This window comes from Ictalurus punctatus, chromosome 6 (genome assembly GCF_001660625.3).
Source record: "Ictalurus punctatus breed USDA103 chromosome 6, Coco_2.0, whole genome shotgun sequence".
In the NCBI taxonomy this organism is placed as follows: domain Eukaryota; kingdom Metazoa; phylum Chordata; class Actinopteri; order Siluriformes; family Ictaluridae; genus Ictalurus; species Ictalurus punctatus.
The window spans coordinates 16,640,220-16,658,366 of record NC_030421.2 but is presented as its reverse complement, the minus strand read 5'-3'; the positions used below and the strand labels follow the sequence as shown (position 1 = coordinate 16,658,366).

At 37.3% G+C, this 18,147-nt stretch overlaps 2 protein-coding genes across 3 annotated transcripts in view; one reads left to right on the top strand and one right to left on the bottom strand.

Moving 5' to 3' along the window:
• Nucleotides 1–17,567, bottom strand: part of col4a1 (collagen, type IV, alpha 1) — a 51,357-nt gene extending 33,790 nt beyond the window's left edge. Inside the window, exons 1-2 of the mRNA XM_053680901.1 lie at nucleotides 17,342–17,567; nucleotides 304–360 (exon numbers count right to left, since the gene is read on the bottom strand). Of these exons, the coding sequence (XP_053536876.1) occupies nucleotides 304–360; nucleotides 17,342–17,413 (129 nt within the window). The 5' untranslated portion in view covers nucleotides 17,414–17,567. The remainder of the gene's footprint in view (nucleotides 1–303; nucleotides 361–17,341) is intronic.
• Nucleotides 17,568–17,713: 146 nt separating this feature from the next.
• col4a2 (collagen, type IV, alpha 2) overlaps nucleotides 17,714–18,147 on the top strand; it is a 75,843-nt gene continuing 75,409 nt past the window's right edge. For both annotated transcript variants that reach the window (XM_017469389.3, XM_017469386.3), the window contains exon 1: nucleotides 17,714–17,888. The gene's annotated coding sequence lies outside the window, so the exon portion shown is untranslated. The remainder of the gene's footprint in view (nucleotides 17,889–18,147) is intronic.

The window sequence follows — 18,147 nt, the reverse complement described above, 5'->3', positions numbered from 1 at the left end:
ATGATTTATGACTGTGACTTGTAGTGTATGCTGGAGAAAACAAAAAAAATGTAATTGAGAACAATAAATCAGAAAACAGTAAATCAACACATGGTAGATATATCAGATACAGTACTGTATGCACAACTTTAAATTCATACACTTGTGTGTTCAGATCATCAATATACATCCTTAACCTTCATACTGTAAGTTCAGCAAGACTCACTAATTAATGAAAACAAAAATAATACACTTTATCAGAGATCATAAAGAAGCAAAACAATGAACTGGACTGTGAGAGTTGAAAAACTGAAGTGCACATACCTTTGACCCTTTCACACCGCTGCAGTCACACTTCCCACATGATGAGCTTGAACACCCCTGGGGGGAATTGAGAGGTTAAATTGTTAAAGTATACCACTAGGTGGCAGCAAGTGTGCATTTTATATATATATATATATATATATATATATATATATATATATATATATATATATATATATATATACATACACACACACACACACACACACACACACACACACACACACACACACACATATGATATGGAATCAGTTAAAACACTACCTTTCAGTAGTCTAATGGAGTTGAATATTAAATTAGGAAATTAAAATGTAAGAATAAGAATGTGATAAATCTCATGGACTGTATCGTTCCCTCAGAGACAATGGTGCTATGAGACTTCTTACCAATAATACATGTTTTTCATCCTCCTGCTATTGGGACAGCTTATCTCATTTTCCTTCACATGACAATCTAGAGTCTACAATTGACAGAGAATTGTTCGCACCGGTTTCTTTCATCCAGTGCTGTTCTGTTGTGCTGTCTAGTTTGTGTCCTGTGTGGTTATTGTATTTTTAATTTTTTTTGCTTCATGACATCCCTTGTAATGTCCCACTGTATTATGTGTTGCACCATGGTCCTGAAGAAACAACATTTCATTCAAGTGTATATAGTTATATGGCGGAATGACAATAACACCCAATTGACTTGACTTGAAAATGACATTGTGCTGGTGTTTACACCCTAATAAACAAGTTCTACAGTCTGTGTTGCACAGCCATCTAGTCCAAATGTTCATTTCTTCATGCATCCTGCACACCCCCAATCCTCTCCAGTTGTGCTTGGCACTATATCCTGGGAATGACGATGCACTCATCTTTTACTTCATCCCTACATCTTCCTTTCCCTCTGAGGCCCGTCATTTTTTTGCTTGCATGTGAGACACTTGGCCAAACATTTGCAGCCAAAGTACAAAACTAAGATTCAGACCACCCCTGCCCTCGCAACCCCACCTCCTCCTTTTGTGTTTTGGGTAATTGGATCAGTGTGTGGGTGCTGTGCAGGACCATGAGAACTGCTGCTATCTCAACATTATCTCATCACTGCCTCTGAGTCAGTCCAATCTGACCATCAGATGCTGTCCTGGCATGGAGTTAAATGACTGTTTGTAGTCGACCTTAGTATAATGACAGGTACATTTTAATATTCTAATACAGATAATCAATACCCTTCATAACATAGTTATATAATACACCAATGTCAATTCTCTCACCACTATTTTTCACCTTTCACACATCCTGGTGGGATTTATCATGTTCACTGCATGACTAAGGTAACTAAGTTGCTTTGCAATCCCTAAAAATGCTGACATACATGAAGAGTCTTATTTCCACACATGTCCACACATCCTTTTATCACTTCAGTACTGTTATAATGGCCATCATCCAATCTCACACTCCAACATGCTAATCTCAGATCTGGATCACATATGCACTGAAACGTGGATCTTATTTTCCTTCTTATGCCAGTCTTGCATTCCCTCGAACCCAAACATGATGTGAACAGAAAATATGACATGGAACATACAAGACTGATTAGTGGATAATTATCTCAATATGGTCCCTATAGGGCTTCTATAGATGTGGGAAAAACTGTGAGAGTTTAACTACATGTGCATTGTGTGCTTATAAGGACACAATTCTTTGGGATTGACGTGAGTTTGAGCAATAACATGAAGCCACATATATATAAACTGTCTTTTTCGCGTTTATTTATTTATTTATTTATTTAATTTTTGTTTATTTATTTATTTATTTAATTTTTGTCCACATCAACAGTTTGGTGTGTCTCAGGTGTGGGGTTTCATGTGCAGTCTTTTAATCTGTGTTGTAAATGTAAAAGTTTAAAGATTTTCTTTTCTTTCTTTCTTTTTTTTTTTTGATCTTGTGGGCTTTCAATAGGAAAACAAAAAAGAGAAAAAGCTGCAACTGATGAAGGGGAAGCGTATACATGGGACACATGCCAGGCAGTCAGGATAGAGTACTTCCAGGAAGAAAATAAGTTCTTTTTCTCTGAACATTTAAAGGCTAAACGATGATAAGTGTGGAAAGAGCACTGTGAAGCCCAGAACCAGCACTGCATACCAGTGTAAGACGTCATACTGATGTCAGAGCAATGAAGTGGGAAAAGATTTATACCAGCTATCTGCTCAAATCTAACACCTAAGGGAAATTGCTTATTATACAGGAAACTCCGGTCATTTTGGTTATAAAATAAGAGGAATAATTACTTGGCTATTCAACTCTATTAAGATTTTTTTTTTTATGAATTCCAGCTAAGCTAAGGCTGTGTGACTGGAGGATTCATCCATCTAAACTCAAACATTATCTCAAATGCTTCATGTTTGACTATGTCCATAAGTGTGTTTTCTTCTTCCCCTACACAATTCACCACATATGAACAAACATGACCTATGTATCAAATATTGCATTCTCTAGTTAAACATCTGAGTCAGGGTATCTTTTTCGGTCCAATACACTAGAGTACAGAACCAGTACAGTACAGAGTTCCTTATGACCTACACTGTATCTTCCAAGTAACATTATTAAATATTATCTAACAATATTAGATAAATCACATCCCAACTCAAGCAATCTATGTATGATATGACCAAACGGCAATAATCAACAAAAAATATTATCCATTTGTGCATAACTGAATGGTTCATGAATATTTACATATTGTTTAAAATGCTGTCATATCTAAAATGCCACATTATTTTAAGATCCATCCATCCATTTTCTGTACCACTTATCCTACACAGGGTCTCGGGGAGCCTGGAGCCTATCCCAGGGGACTTGGGACACTCTGGACAGGGTGTCTGAGCCATAAATCATTATCTTAAATTGACATTTCAACTGACAGCATTAACTGATGCATGATTCCTCAATAAGGAACTAAGCGACATCATCCAACCAAGATTTGTTTGTATAGACTCAGTGTAAAAGGCAGCATTTAGATGAAACCAGCTCATGCAGCCAGCACATCTGTTTGTTGGAACTCATGAATCAAACGTGTGAAAGTGCTGTTCAGTGATATCTCCCAGAATGGTAATAATTGTCCTAATGTGTTGAAATTTCAGGAAACTCTAAACAGACTGATTATGAGGCAATCACCGGTCTGATTTGGGTTTCCCAGAAATCTGATACAGAGTAGTGATGTGTGGACAGAACTCCACGATACCCATATATTTAATCATCAAAACAAGAGGAAAGTTATAAACAAATTAAATTCAGTTTATACATTTTTTTTTAAAGATTGTAAACCCTTTCTTTATAGCTTGTTGAGATGCTAGGGAATGGTGGATTATAGTGTCCTGCTTTTATCTGAAAAGAATGAGTTGTTGTTGTTTTTGCTTACCAAAAAGTTACGACAAACCCCTTTCTACCAAATAGCCGTGATTTGTTATTTTTTTCTCTTTCTCGTGTGTATCTTTCCATATCTCCAATGCTCTAGAGATGCATCTTTCTTTCCCTGTCTGGAGCATTTTTGCTGGCATGGTTTGGCTCCAATGTATCCCATTAATGGGAAGGCTACTTGTAAATCTATACAATCTTCTTCCGACTGATCAGCATTATCCTATGATGATATATTTCTATCCTGATGGGCCTGGTATCTTCCAGGATAACAACACACCCATCTACATCGCATGAGGAAATTTTTGATGATTTTTTGATTTGCATCTTTTGCAATAGTTATGTACGAGTCCCTCAGTTTTCCTCAGTTTGAAAAACAAAGAACGTACAGGACCTGGAGGATTTTTCTGAAGAACAGTGCTCAGTTTAACTGCTCAGGACAAACAAGGGCCTCATGAACAACTATCACAAAACACAAAAACATAATAAAGTTGTTGATCATTCAGGTAACAACACACAGTATTAAGAATAAAGAGTGTGTAAACTTTTGAACTGGATCAATTGTGTAAATTCAGTTATCATTGTGTCTTGTGAACTATATGTATACATATATTATATGAAATAGCTTATTCAGGGCAGTTCTAAATAAAAACAAAATGCAATTTGAATGATTACAAATTATATAATGTGTGCCACAACTATCAAAGCTTATTATGACATACATAAGGGTGTGAGTGTGCAAACGTCTCCAGTTCAGACATCAGATCTGATGGTACAATTGTATTGATGGAAAATGACTTGTGCAAACCTCTCAGTAATATATCCATGCATTGCCTTGTGTTCTGCTCTAGAAAGTCTGTCATCCTATAAGCAGGAAACACAAGTTTCCTATCTTAGTCAATCCTGATTAAATTCCATGGCTCTAACCATTGTCTTAGTACATAACAAAAGACTCTGGACTGGAACCTCTAAAGTCAGGCCAAGTGGAACAGTAGCGAGGAAAGCTAAGTGAACTGGGAGAATAGGAGGAAACATGGGGGAACCCAGCTTGCATAGAGAAGGAACCGTCACCACTTGGATGAGGTCATTGTCCAATATAGTGTAAATACATTTTAATAGTGTTAGATCACATTTGGGAACATCTTATCTGTTCTCTGTAGTACAACTCACTGGTCAGGAAAAAGAATTTTCTCATAGTCAGTGCCAGAAATATGGGATCAGGCTTTTCTATTGTCTTACAATGCACATATTGAGACTACACTGGTGGGTACATCTGAGGCCACCAGCAGTACATTCCTGATCTGAAATGCACCAACCCACGCCTCTGATGAATGCATATTCAAAATCTCTTGTCTCTTGTGCAAAGAATGAAAAAAATAGAACAAGCTGATCATATCACAATACCAATATGCCAGTTTTATAGTACCAGTCTTATCATAGCATGTATGAAAGCACTGATACATCTACAAAAAAACAAAATAAACCCATATTAAGCAATAAATGAGAGGTTTGCTTCAGTTTTAGAGCCTTTTTTAGGATGTGTAGGATGTCATCTTCCACAACCTCATCCATTATCCTACATTGCTACTGTATATTTCCCCTGACATTAACTAAGCACTGTTCAGAGGCCAGAATTGATATTTTACACCTTAAGGTTAAAACTAGGAGACTTGATGGGAATTTAATTTTCAATCAGTTTAAAATATTTATTACCAGCAGAGAGGAGAAAAGGCAGATGCATTAGTCACTAAACACCTCCCACATGGATGGATATGAAGCTCCTTTTTTTCTCTTTGTGCCGTCTGGTCTGAAGGAAGCAGAGACCTTGCAGTGCCTTTGCCATAGATGGTAGATGAGACGGAGCTGGTTTCTAAGCAGCATGGACAAACTTGGTACACACACTTGTTTGAACATGCACAGTCACATTTAAACATTCAAATGTCCTTGCATGACTCTGGATTAATTTACCATTGGGATGGGAAGAAAAATGGGACAACACATATACACTTTTACAAACATGCTTACACACACAAGCTGTGGTTAACATTTTAGATGACATGAAAGATAGGCCAGATATGCTCACTATGAAAAGTCAATGACTGCCACGGGTGTTTGGAATTCTGTTAAAATAGGAAACTTAAGGCGGGAATTCGTATACATGTATAGGAGAGAGAGAGAGATTGAGTGAGAAGGATTGAGAGAGGGAACACTTCAGCTTTTAAATTGTTATGCAGTAGCTAGGTAAAACCATTCATCAGGCTCTCACTCTGAAGGGTTAATGATGGAAGGAGACAGCCATTCACACTGGCAAAACATAGCAAATGGAAACACAAATGGACCATATTATGACCTCATTAGGCCATCATCCAGTCCAGTAAAGAAGTGACCAGATCCCAAAGAGTCCTTCTCATGCTGATACGGGTTTTTGAGAGCCATAGAGAACCAAGGATCTTCTTGCACTGGTAAGATTATATGAGGATCAGCATATAATAGGCTAACTGCTAACCACAATTTGTATAGCGCTTTTAACAATTGACACTGTCCCAAAGCAGCTCTACAGAAATATATATATATATTCGGGATATAAATTATAAACGTATGAATTTATCCCCAATGAGCATGCCAGAGGCGACGGTGGCAGACTCAAAAAGGAGCCCATCCCCATCTGGGTGACAACATATAGTGCAATTATAACTAAATCCCTTCTATAACTGTGTGCTACATGGTCAAATAGTGCAACTGTGTAACCAGGAAATTCATTACCGCGTTCAAATGAAGTCTGTTTTGTTGAACAATCCGTTTTCATTTTCAAATCCATTTCGAATTTCAACAGCATTTAAAAAAAAAAAACCTCTCAGTCTACAGTAGTAAGAGAACATATGATCAGCTAGTGCTGCTAAAGCCTAGTTTATCTGACACTTCACAGACCTGCCCAAAGATTCAGCTGCTCATGCACCCAGAGTTCACCTCTGCCCTTCAGATTCTTCACTGGTGTAAACTGAGGTCCTGCCTTAGTCATTAAGTGATTTTCTTGTCTCACCTATGACCACGTCTTCATACTTGTACTCATTACTACATTACTGTCTGAGAACTGACCTACAACATCCAAGACACAACTGAAAACTTTCCACCACGTGCAAGAATCCAAAAATCTCAGTGCACAGGCATGATATAAGATTTTAAAAAGGATTTCGATGTCAAGGAGGATTTCGATGTTTAAACATGCGGACTGGGAATTCATATTTTGGTGATTGTAATTATTTAATAGATAAGTAAAACATTTAGAATAGAGTATATACAAACATTGCACACACATTCAAACTATGTTTTATGCACTCAATTATGTTATGTCATTCTGTAAGAATGAAAGCGATTCCAAACCTGAGACGTCTGTTTGTGAAGCTTAAAAAGGTCATTTGGCTTCTTAATCAATAGGTAAAAAAAAATAACCCAATGATTTGTTTTACAGTTCAGGAGCGGTGCATGAGCAGTAAAATGCATAAAGGCAGTCAAACAGATGATTCCAAGCACATGGCACATGAAACACAATTTTAGCACATGGGGGGAATAAACAACAGATGAAAAACTCCCTGGCTCTGAGAATGCTAACCATTAACAAAGGATAAAAACAGAAAAACGAGACAAACAAAAGATGTAATTGTTTGTAGTGCTGTTATGTTGAAACCAAGATCCTTTTTGGAAGCACTTAAAATAGAGCCGTCTTCTGAAAAAGGCCACGGAGATTTTGCAACTGTCCAGTTTCTCATCTGAACAAACAGGGTATTGAGCACAACAGAGGAGGAGGAAGAGAAGAGAAGAATGAGGCTGTGGTCGGTTTTTACAAGCCCAATGCAAACAACTCGTGAACATGTTTCGTAACATCATAAAGATATGCAAAAGACCCAAGGGAGACGGTGCCAACTGCATAGTTCAGTACATCTCAGATGTTTTACAAATAATTTATATACACACATCTATCTGATTAAAGCTCCTAACTGTTAATCTCAGCTACAAATACATGTGGTCAGCTCAAGAACCACCGACAAAAGCTCGCTCTATCCATCTGTCTGCCCCAATTTACCCATTTCTTTCTCATGAATACTGAAGGGATGGAGTGTGGTGACTGAATTTCTCAATATATTTCTGTACAAACTCCATTCGGAAACCACAGAAGAAGCAACAGATCACTAAAGCACTATGACATTTGTTATGGCTAGACAGTTTAATCACATTGCAGCCATAGCACTAGAAATCTAAGATAAACGTATTCTGAGCATGTTGTTTAAAGCATAATGACGTCTTTGCAGTTTGATGTAGTGTGGACTAACAATAAACCCACATCCAGAAGTGACCTGCCCTCAGACAGGATTCCTCTTCCCACGCTGTGTGACACAGGACAGGATGGATTCAAATGGAAACCGACATTATTGCCAAGCTCTATATATAGACAATTATGTTACATGACACAGGTTGCCAAAGTGACAAAGTATCTGTGTCTGGTTTCAGTCTGACACAGTCTGGCTGATTTAAACCTCAGGTAAGTGCACTGATAATAAAACTTATGGTTCCTGTAATGCGTTAAAGCATGTTTTCCATCCATGGGGGGAAACAGACTTAATTTGCACTCAATTATTACTTCTAAACATAATTTGTAAGGTAGAAAGTATAAAAACAATGTCTTCCATTGCAGTTTCAGGTTGGTCTGCACCTCAGCCAGCAATAGCCAGTGTCTGTTTTCAAGATATTAGTGATTCTGTATCTACTACATGTGCTGAACCAGGAATATACTATATAGTAAACACTACTGTAAGGAACAAAACCAGTATAGAAGCATCAAAATATTACAATATAACCTAGAGGGAAAAAAAATCTGATTTGACACAAGTGCGCATATACACACACCCACCCACCCACACACACATTGGTTTTATTATCACTGTGGTGGTAAATAATGCTATATCTATCCCTAAACTAAAGGTAAGCTTCAGAGCTTTTTAAGTTTTTATATACTGTAAAAGCTGCATGTTTGTGCTGTAAGACACAGTGTCTTTTGTGAAATTTCCCCATAATCTTGAATGGTTCATTTTGAATGATTGTAATAGTAATTGTTTATTACTATCATAATGGGGGCCTTTCATTTACTCATTAATCTTCAGTAACCGCTATATCCTAATTAGGGCTGTGGTTGATTCTGAGTTTACCCCAGAAACACTGAGCACGAGGCAGGAATACATGAATGGGAAGCAGGACACCACATACACACACATTCACACACTCATTCAGACAGACATACATTAACCAAGCTCCAGGGACCCTGGAGCTTTGAGGTGCCAATGCTAACTGCTGCACCACTGTGATGCCCTAATGGGGACATTTATTTTACCCAAAGACAAAATATCTCTCTCTCTCTCTCTCTCTCTCTCTCTCTCTCTCTCTCTCTATCTATCTATCTATCTCTCCCTCTCTCTTTCAAATACACATACATATAATTGCATTAATTGCATACACATTAAAAATACTTTCACTATCTTTATTTAATCTTGTTCTATATAATTTGGTATACAAGACTGCACTGGGTTTATCAATATCTCTTCATACTTCCATTCTGTCAACAAATAATAGTTTTATTCACTGATGTGGTCTCAGAGCGAAATGCATCATAATTGGTTTAGTTATACATCTAGTCAATTTCTGCTCTCAAAATATTTTTCCATTGATTAATATACAGTGGGGGAAATAAGCATTGAACGCGTCAACATTTTTTTCAGTAAATATATTTCCAATGAGGCTATTCACATGAAATTTTCACCAGACATCAGTATTAATTCAAGAAGTCCATAAATAAAGTTATGTGTAATAAAGTGGAATGACACAGGAAAAAAGTATGGAACACGCTAAAAAAAAGCAGTTCTCCAAGTCAAGGTAAGGCAAGGAACCAGCTGAAATCCATAAGTAGTTAGAAAGTAATTATACCTCCTATCTGTGCAAATTAATATCAGCTGGGTTAGTAAATCGATGGTCTAAAAAAAGGTTTTTAGTTACCAAGGTGTCACACAAGAAACATCTCATGATGGGTAAAAGCAAAGAGCTCTCCGAAGACCTTCGCAACCTTATTGTTGCAAAACATCTTGATGGAATCAAATACAGATGTATTTCAAAACTTCTGAATCTTCCAGTAAGCACCACTGGGTCCATTATCCACAAGTGGAAGCAACATCACTCCGTCATCAACCGGACACAAACTGGAGCTCGTCGCAAGATTTCTGACTAGGGAGTCAAAAGAATATTTAGAAGAGTAGCCCAAGAGCCAAGGACCACTCTGAAAGAACTCCAGAAACACTTGGAGGCAGCAGGTGCCATCGTCACAGAGAAAACAAAAGGCAATGCACTCCACTGCTCACGTTTACCCCGCAAGACTCCATTACTAAAGAAAACGCATGTCGAAGCTGGTTTAAAGTTTGCTACAACTCATTTGGACAAGCCTATGAAATACTGGGAGAGTGTAGTCTGGTCAGACGAAAGCAACACTGAACTTTTTGGCTGTTATACTACACACCATGTTTGGAGAAGAAATGGCACTGCACATCACCCTAAAAACACTACACCAACAGTGAAGTTTGGAGGTGGAAGCATCATGGTGTGGGGCTGTTTTTCATCACGTGGTACTGGCAGACTTCACATAATTGAAGGAACGATGAATGGAGCCCTTTACTGGGAGATTCTTGAGAAGAATCTGCTGCCATCCACCAGCATAATGAAGATGAGATGTGGGTGGACCTTCCAGCAGGACAACGATTCAAAGCATACAGCAAAAGAAACTCTCAATTGGTTTCAGAGAAAAAAAATGAAGGTGTTAGAATGGCCCAGTCAATCACCTGACTTGAATCCAATTGAACAAGATTTAAAGACAATATGTTTAGAAGAACAGGGCAAAAATCACACATGGACACTGCGACCCTTTAATTTCTTCATACAGGAAGCGTCTTGAAGTTGTCGTTACAAACAAAGGCTTCTCCTCTAAGTATTAAATACATTTCAGTTAGTGTGTTCAATACTTTTTTCCGCTTTATTACATATAACTTTATTTATAGACTTTTATGTTTGGATTTCTTTATATGTGTGGATTTCTTGAATTAACACCAAGGTCTGGTGAAAACATCATGTGAATAACCTCATTGGAAATATATTTACTGAAAAAAAAAGTTGCCGCATTCAATACTTATTTCCCCCACTGTATTTGTGCTACGCAGTTTGAAAAAAATATATAAATTTGTGTAAATTTGATTCATAAAAATATACATGCACTACCAGAAAAAGAGGCCCACAGCCTCTGGTTTCATCTGTGTGCTATAGGGACCTTTGTAGGAAATAAACTAGCCTTCCTGGCCTTTCAAACAATAGCAGGATCAGGCTGCAAATGAAACATTGCATTAAGAGTGGTTCTTTATGCAACAATGGCAAACTGTTCTCCTAGGAATTGCATGGAGGTCTGTAAAGCCTGCTTATAGATGCGAAAATGAGGCATTTACTGATTTTTCTCAATGACGAGGTTCTCTCTTGTTTTGGAAGAATGCAACCAGGGTCACATGAGAATGCTTTTCTGTGCTTAATTACCATATGTGTTTGAGAGAACCTTTTGATAAGATCCATCCCATCAGACTCGTTTTTCTGTAACCATGAGATACTTCCATAAAGGCCAAAGCAATGCACGGGTCTGACTGCTCAACCATAATGCAATGCAGAATTGAAAAATCACTGTCATGTATCACTCTCGCAATGGGTTAATATATGTGTGAAGCAGTTCAAAATGTGTGATTCTGCTTCTCGATATAGGACAATGTTACAATCTTTATAAAGGAAGACAGTGCTCTGTGTGTGCATAAGTGATTTCAGAATTGGGTGCGTTTCTGACGAGTCCTCTGTCCCATCAATTAGATCAAGGTGTGATGAATGAAACTAATAAATGAAACTAATCACAAATTGCATCATACCAAAAAGACAATTGTTTAAAAAAACAAAAAAACAAACAAAAAAAAACAAATACAAGGCCAAATACCCCAGGTGTGTCATGACATCCTCCCTCAAGAACAATTTATATGGCCTAGAGCAGTGATGGACTGCATGTCCATTAGCACCTGTTTTGGGACCCACAAAGCCAACTGCACAAACAAGCCTCCAGAAAACACTAAATATGCTCAGTTAATATGATATCTTCCTGGTGGACAAAAGAGGACACATGTACCTGAAAATCACTGTTCTATCAGTAAGAGAGCACACTAGAGCAAATGGAGAGTTTAGCATTAAACAGGAACGTTAATTTACCTTAGGACTTAACAATGTCATTTTAACTAAATTTGTTTAGATGCCTTTAGACATGATTCTGCTCAGAGATACCTCTAATGGGACTCCTGTGCCCAAACAACTGATAGTCCCACATGACCATGACCATGCAGTTTAGATTGTAGCCATGGCAATAAATTAAATAAAGAGAGTAAAGCTATGTCTGAAACGGCACCCTGTTTGCTGTAAAGTCACTATGTCTGAAAACATTTTGTGCAGAACATCCACCCGGGAGTGTTATTAGAATGTTCAGTAATTATTCCACAAGTTTCAATAAGGATAAACTGCAACATTCCAGAATCAAATGTTTGCTTCAAAGTGTTAATTTAACATTCTTAACACAGTTTACTGGAAAATTTGTTACAGTAACGTTGTAGGAATGTTCACTTCCTAACAATCTGGGATATGCAAAGAAAAGAATTTCACTGTGATTTAATGTATATGCGACAAATAAAGGCTTCTTCTAATAAACAATGTGAATACCCAGATTCTTATGTAAACGTAACAGATTCTTAAAAAACCAAATGTTCCACAACTGTGATGTTCAGAAAATGTTTTGCTAACCTAAAATCATGAGTTGGTCAGTGCACTCATGAAATGTAGCTACAGCCTTACATTTAGTGTTCCACAATGCACTTTGTTGCTTGTAGGGAATAGAGATCCTTCAGGAATCATATGGACACAAGTAGGATGTTTCTTTACTACAACATATGTGCCCCTTTGCTATTACTATTGATAATCAAATATTTTTGCCTCAATTTGGCCCTTGAATTTAGGAAATGTTTTGGAACTCATTAGAGCTAATGCCAGGCTAAGACATTCGCTTCTTTTTCTAATGTTGTCATCTTTAGGGATTTGATTGACAAGGCAGGTGGAAGGCACAAAAGGATGTGAACAGTTGAACAGGCAATCTGCCAGTGCTGAGACCAAAGGATCTGCTACAGCTATTCTCCAGGCTCAAGCTATCCTTTCAGTGCAGGAAGCTGATATTCCACAACTCCCAATGGCCAATTCATCCCCCGCAAATCACAGCATGGGTAACCTGAGAAGTCTCAAAGTTTAAGACTGAATTTATTATTGCTGTTAGGATGAATAGGTGATGGACTCAACTGTACAAACAACCCAAAGGTTTGCTGGTGTCACAGATACAAAAGGACACCTCCATTGTGTAAAACACATGTAGATTTGTGTCTGTAACAAGCCATGTGTGTTCCTTTCTTTCCCTATAGAAAAAAAGATGACAATAAACAGTGCTGATTTATTACTTTCAAATTACATAAGTGCAAACCATAAGATGAGAGTTCTAAACACAATACTGTTTGTGTTTGAATTTATGAGACTCTTTGGCTATGTTGGTGATCTTTGGGTAGTGAAGTGGGTTAAGGACATCAAAGCCCAATGACTCTGTTCTCCAAGACCACCTAGAATTTTTGCATGCTCACATGCAAGCATTTGTAAAATGATATGCAAACTAGATCAATATATAAAGGAAAATTATCTCAGACTAGTGGTGGGTTATAGACCATAGAAATCAACTTGACTGTTTCTACCATGGTTCAGAAAAACAATAAAGGAAACTCAAGTACATCCTATTAGCAGGTAGCTAAAATGTTTGCCCAAAGGTGTTTCTCAGTTAAAGACAATCCCAGTTAGTGGACATAATTGGTTAGAAGCTATTCTAGTTACTTTTGCTGGAAGAAGGAATAAATGTCTCGCTTTTTAGCTTCTAAGTAAAAGCCTTAACATTAGCTGATCATGCTGATTTTCCTCTACAAACTTAGGGGCATCATTCCAAGATCTTGGATTTAGGGCTCAAAAGAAGAATGATACCTATAATTTCTGTGACACATTTCCTAATTAACAGCTAGCCACAGCATCCTAAACAATAAACACAATAGTTTCCATCTAAATAGCAATATCAACTTAAATCCTGTCCAAATTGTGGAAACTTTGCTATTTCTTTTATCATTGAGGTCCTAACTAGTTTTAATTTATCAGAGTATGCATTAAGAAACACGTCAAATGCTCCAAAAAGTAACTTCTACTAAACTGTAATTCAATTAATATTTCCAAACATAGCATTAAAATATTTTTGGCACAAAACTGGCTGAAAATGTTGGCTGTGTCACCCACGCCTCTCTCACACGACGGGATGCAAATGGACAGAGAGTCAGGAAGATAAACAGTAGTTACTGTTATTTCCTCTGTTGTTAAATTTTTTACATTCCTCCCCTGAGAGAGAGCAGAACAGTAAGATCTGTACAGGATGGTCAACATATGAGTGGGGTGAAGTCTATCATGATTTTCCTCCTGGCCTTCAATCTTCATTCACTATTCCCTTCCACACACCCACCTTAAAAACATGCCTCTTCCAGGAATCTGACAGATAAAGCAATGAAACAAAGCAAAGAAGCAGGATACACAGGATCATTTCAAATCTAGTAAGGTGGAATTTGTATAATTTGGAAGTAGTAGTACATACTAGTAACTAAAAAATACATTTCTTTTTGGACTCATGGAACACTTGAGTTTTAGTATTATAGGTTTATTATAGGTTTAACAGGATGCCTCCCCAAACAATGTGGTGTTTCAGCTGCATCATTCCAATTCACTTAACTACTTGTCGGTTCAACATGCCGTACACTGAATTTGATTCAACAAGGATTTATTTTATCCCTCAACCCTTGCAAGGTCGATTAATCTCAGGAAGTGAAAAATTTGGCAGGTACACTAATCTGATAGGAGCTAATCTGGACACACATGGGAATCTCGGAGAATAAACAAAAACAGTAATAACTTCTTGGAAGTTCAGCCAAGCTCAAATTATCAGGACCACCAGCTTCATATTAATGTAAATCTACAGGCAGATGAATAACAAAACTGTTACTCAAAACTACTTCAGGACTGATTGTACTTGGAATTCTTTTTTTCCCACCTAGCATTATAATCTGGATCATTCTGCACTTCGCTCTGATTAATTTGAGACAAGAAAACACTGTTTGCATAGTAGAGCAAGAGGCTCTTAAACTGTAAAATTGTAAGTAAATATGGTAATGCTATCTATTAAATTGATTTCCTTAAGATAAAAAAATCTATCAAATCTATATTTCAGGTAGACGGTAGAGATCATCATGATCTAACTGAGCTCCAACTTTAGGGTTTTGGTGAGGCAGGACAACATTAATAATGGCATAGCCTCAAACTAAATTAAGTCAGAAGACTATCACACTTTACCTAGTGAATTTTTATCCGGTGTTTTTGTTGTTGTTTTTTTTGTTGAGATTGATACAGCTGGTTTGTTTCCTGTGAGACATGCATAGAAGAGCTAATATCATTAACCAGGGTTGCCAAGTTTCATCGAAATTTCTAGACCAACTACATCTGCTTTTGTTTGTGGAATTCTATTCTATTTCATTCCAATTATTTGCTATAAAACAGGATCTTAACATCCGCAGAGTATTTTTAAACTAGCCCAATTGGCCATAAAAACTTTCTCATTAACTGTCCCCCAAACTGAAAATAATCATAGAACAAACATAGGGCAGTGTGAATCCTGCCCCAATGGGCCTCTATTAGAGCTTTTTGCAGTTCCCACAAGATGCAATAACAACTCTATGGAAGCTAAATAGGGTAGTGTGTTTTATGCCCCAAGGTTACATCTATCAAATAGCAACTTTTTTTTTTTTTTGTTGGTCAGTCAAAGAGGTAATTGGTATATTCATGAAATACTAATGTATGGAATCCTTAATGAGGACTTTATAAAGATTAACGATTGTTGAAAGGCAGATATATGAGGGCCTCTGTCTCACCTGCCCTTATGTATAAGCTGCTAATGGTCAAGAAGTAGTTACTGTCTTTAGTATGGAAAAAAAATTCATCAAATCTTTATTATACAGTTATCTTCCACAGTGGCCTACTGGTATGTTTAATTTAAGCATTACTGTGAACTCCAGTTAACTGACTGTTAAGCCAAACTAAGCTTTAGGTGATCAGCATAGGTCTTATAGGCTCTAAGGACACAAACAGGAAAGTGGAAAGAGTGTTAGCTAAAGTGCAAGTTCAATCTGTAAAAAGTAGAATTCAACAATGTTGTGCAAGAACTTCTCCAAGGGACTATCACTAAACGTAAGCAGTGGGCGTTTCAGGCCAGTAACTATTCCAGACATTCACATCATCAAGCACACTTGTATTCAGAAATGGTTTTTGCATTAATTGAAAATGGGTCGTAAATTATCCACTGTTAATGTTTGACACAAAGTTTATATGGAATGACAACACTTGAATGAAAAAATTCCAGGCCCAGGAATCATAATCATATTGAATTATGTATTTAGCATGCATTTAGTGTTCTCTAAAGGTTCTCTAAATCCCTCACCAACACTCCCAAATGATGTTCATTGTTAAAAGGGGGTCTAGGGACTCTATCTTTTAATTTTCTCTGGAAATTGAAGACATTTAAGTGAATTTAAATTTAAAGCTAGATGTTAAAATGGTATAAATACAAGCTAAACTACTTCTAATTTAGATGGCGGTTTTAATCTCCTGAGCTGCTACATACTCTCAACTACTTTATAAACACAGATCAAGCACAAGTGTAGGGATAATACGATTTATATTCAAACGAGTGTTTATGTGTTTATGACACTTTCTGGTATCTTTCACCCCACCCTTCCAAATCCAAGCTGCCTCCACCCAGTTTCCAGAGGTCCTGACCCACAGAGGAGGGGCCAGCATGCACTAAAGAATGGACAGACAGACTTCTTATCTGTCCAGTAACAAGATGAACAGATGAACTGTGGTACTAAAAGGCATCACATCTAAACTATTAGGCTACATACTGTAGTTGTTTGTATTAGTCCAATAAGACAGGATGTTATGGGTAAACTAACAGGGTATAACGACTTCCATATTTGATCATATCAAAACAGGTACAATATGAATATAATATTAATTTATATATCCAAAGTACACAAGGTACAGTTTTACTAAAAAAAATAATTTAAAAAAATGGAAAGCATTATTCAGAGACGTGTAGTATACACTATTTATTATTATTATTATTATTATTATTATTATTATTATTTATTTATTTATTTATTTATTTAATTTTTTTTCCAAAGTCGTGTTGCCTTTGATCTCATAGAATGTTCAGTGGTAATAAAGAGTGATGGATAGTAAACAGTGATGGCTCTAACTACTGTCTTGAATACCGACTCAGATTTCGCACTTTGCACACGATCTGACAAATGTCACAAGCAAATAAACAAACAAACAAACAAACATATTGTATGAAGTGAACTTACCTCCGCTCTGCTCGGGTCTGCTCTGAACAAAACGGTTGCCAGAAGAAACACCAAGCCGCTTAAGACGCGCATGGCGCCTGCAGCTGATCTTCACAGCGCTACAGATAGACACACAAACACAGCTCGTCCGCCGGTGTTCCTCCTGAAATATCTACTTTTATTTATTATTTTTTGCTCTGGAGCCTAATGTACAGGTTTTGTCCGCATCTTTGCTCTGGACGTTATGCTGATCTGGTCAAACCAACAGCTCCTAGATGAGTGTAACACACAAACACACACCCCTCACACCCCCCAGACCTCCCACTAACTTCAGCACGTCCGAGCACAGCCCTGTGTGCCAAACAAGCACTCACTTTTCAACATAGTTGAGAGAAAGTATCTCCAAAGTCCGACAGACCAAGCAGAGATTAACATTTGGCGTCTAAAAGAAGCTTGGACAGTCGTATTTCAGGACTTTTATTTTGCTTTATTATTATTATTATTAATATTATTGTCTTCCAACGTGCGCGCGCGTCGCTTTCGCCTGTCCAGGAGCGCGAGTGCTGAGGTAAGAGCGCTCACTTTGATTAATTCCGTGTGAACTTGAGGAATGTGTGTGTTTTTTAAGTGGTGTGTTTACAGTTTGGAATGTATTTTGTGCATAAACACAACCGAGAATCATTCATTTCAGGGTTAACGTTCTTTCCCACCCTAAAATTCCCGTGAACACAGCAGGCTATGTAGGTCTTGTTTAGAAATAAGTTTGTTGTCAGCCACGAGCACTGCACGTCATATGTTAGCTGTATGCTAGAAGTTATGGTGTATAG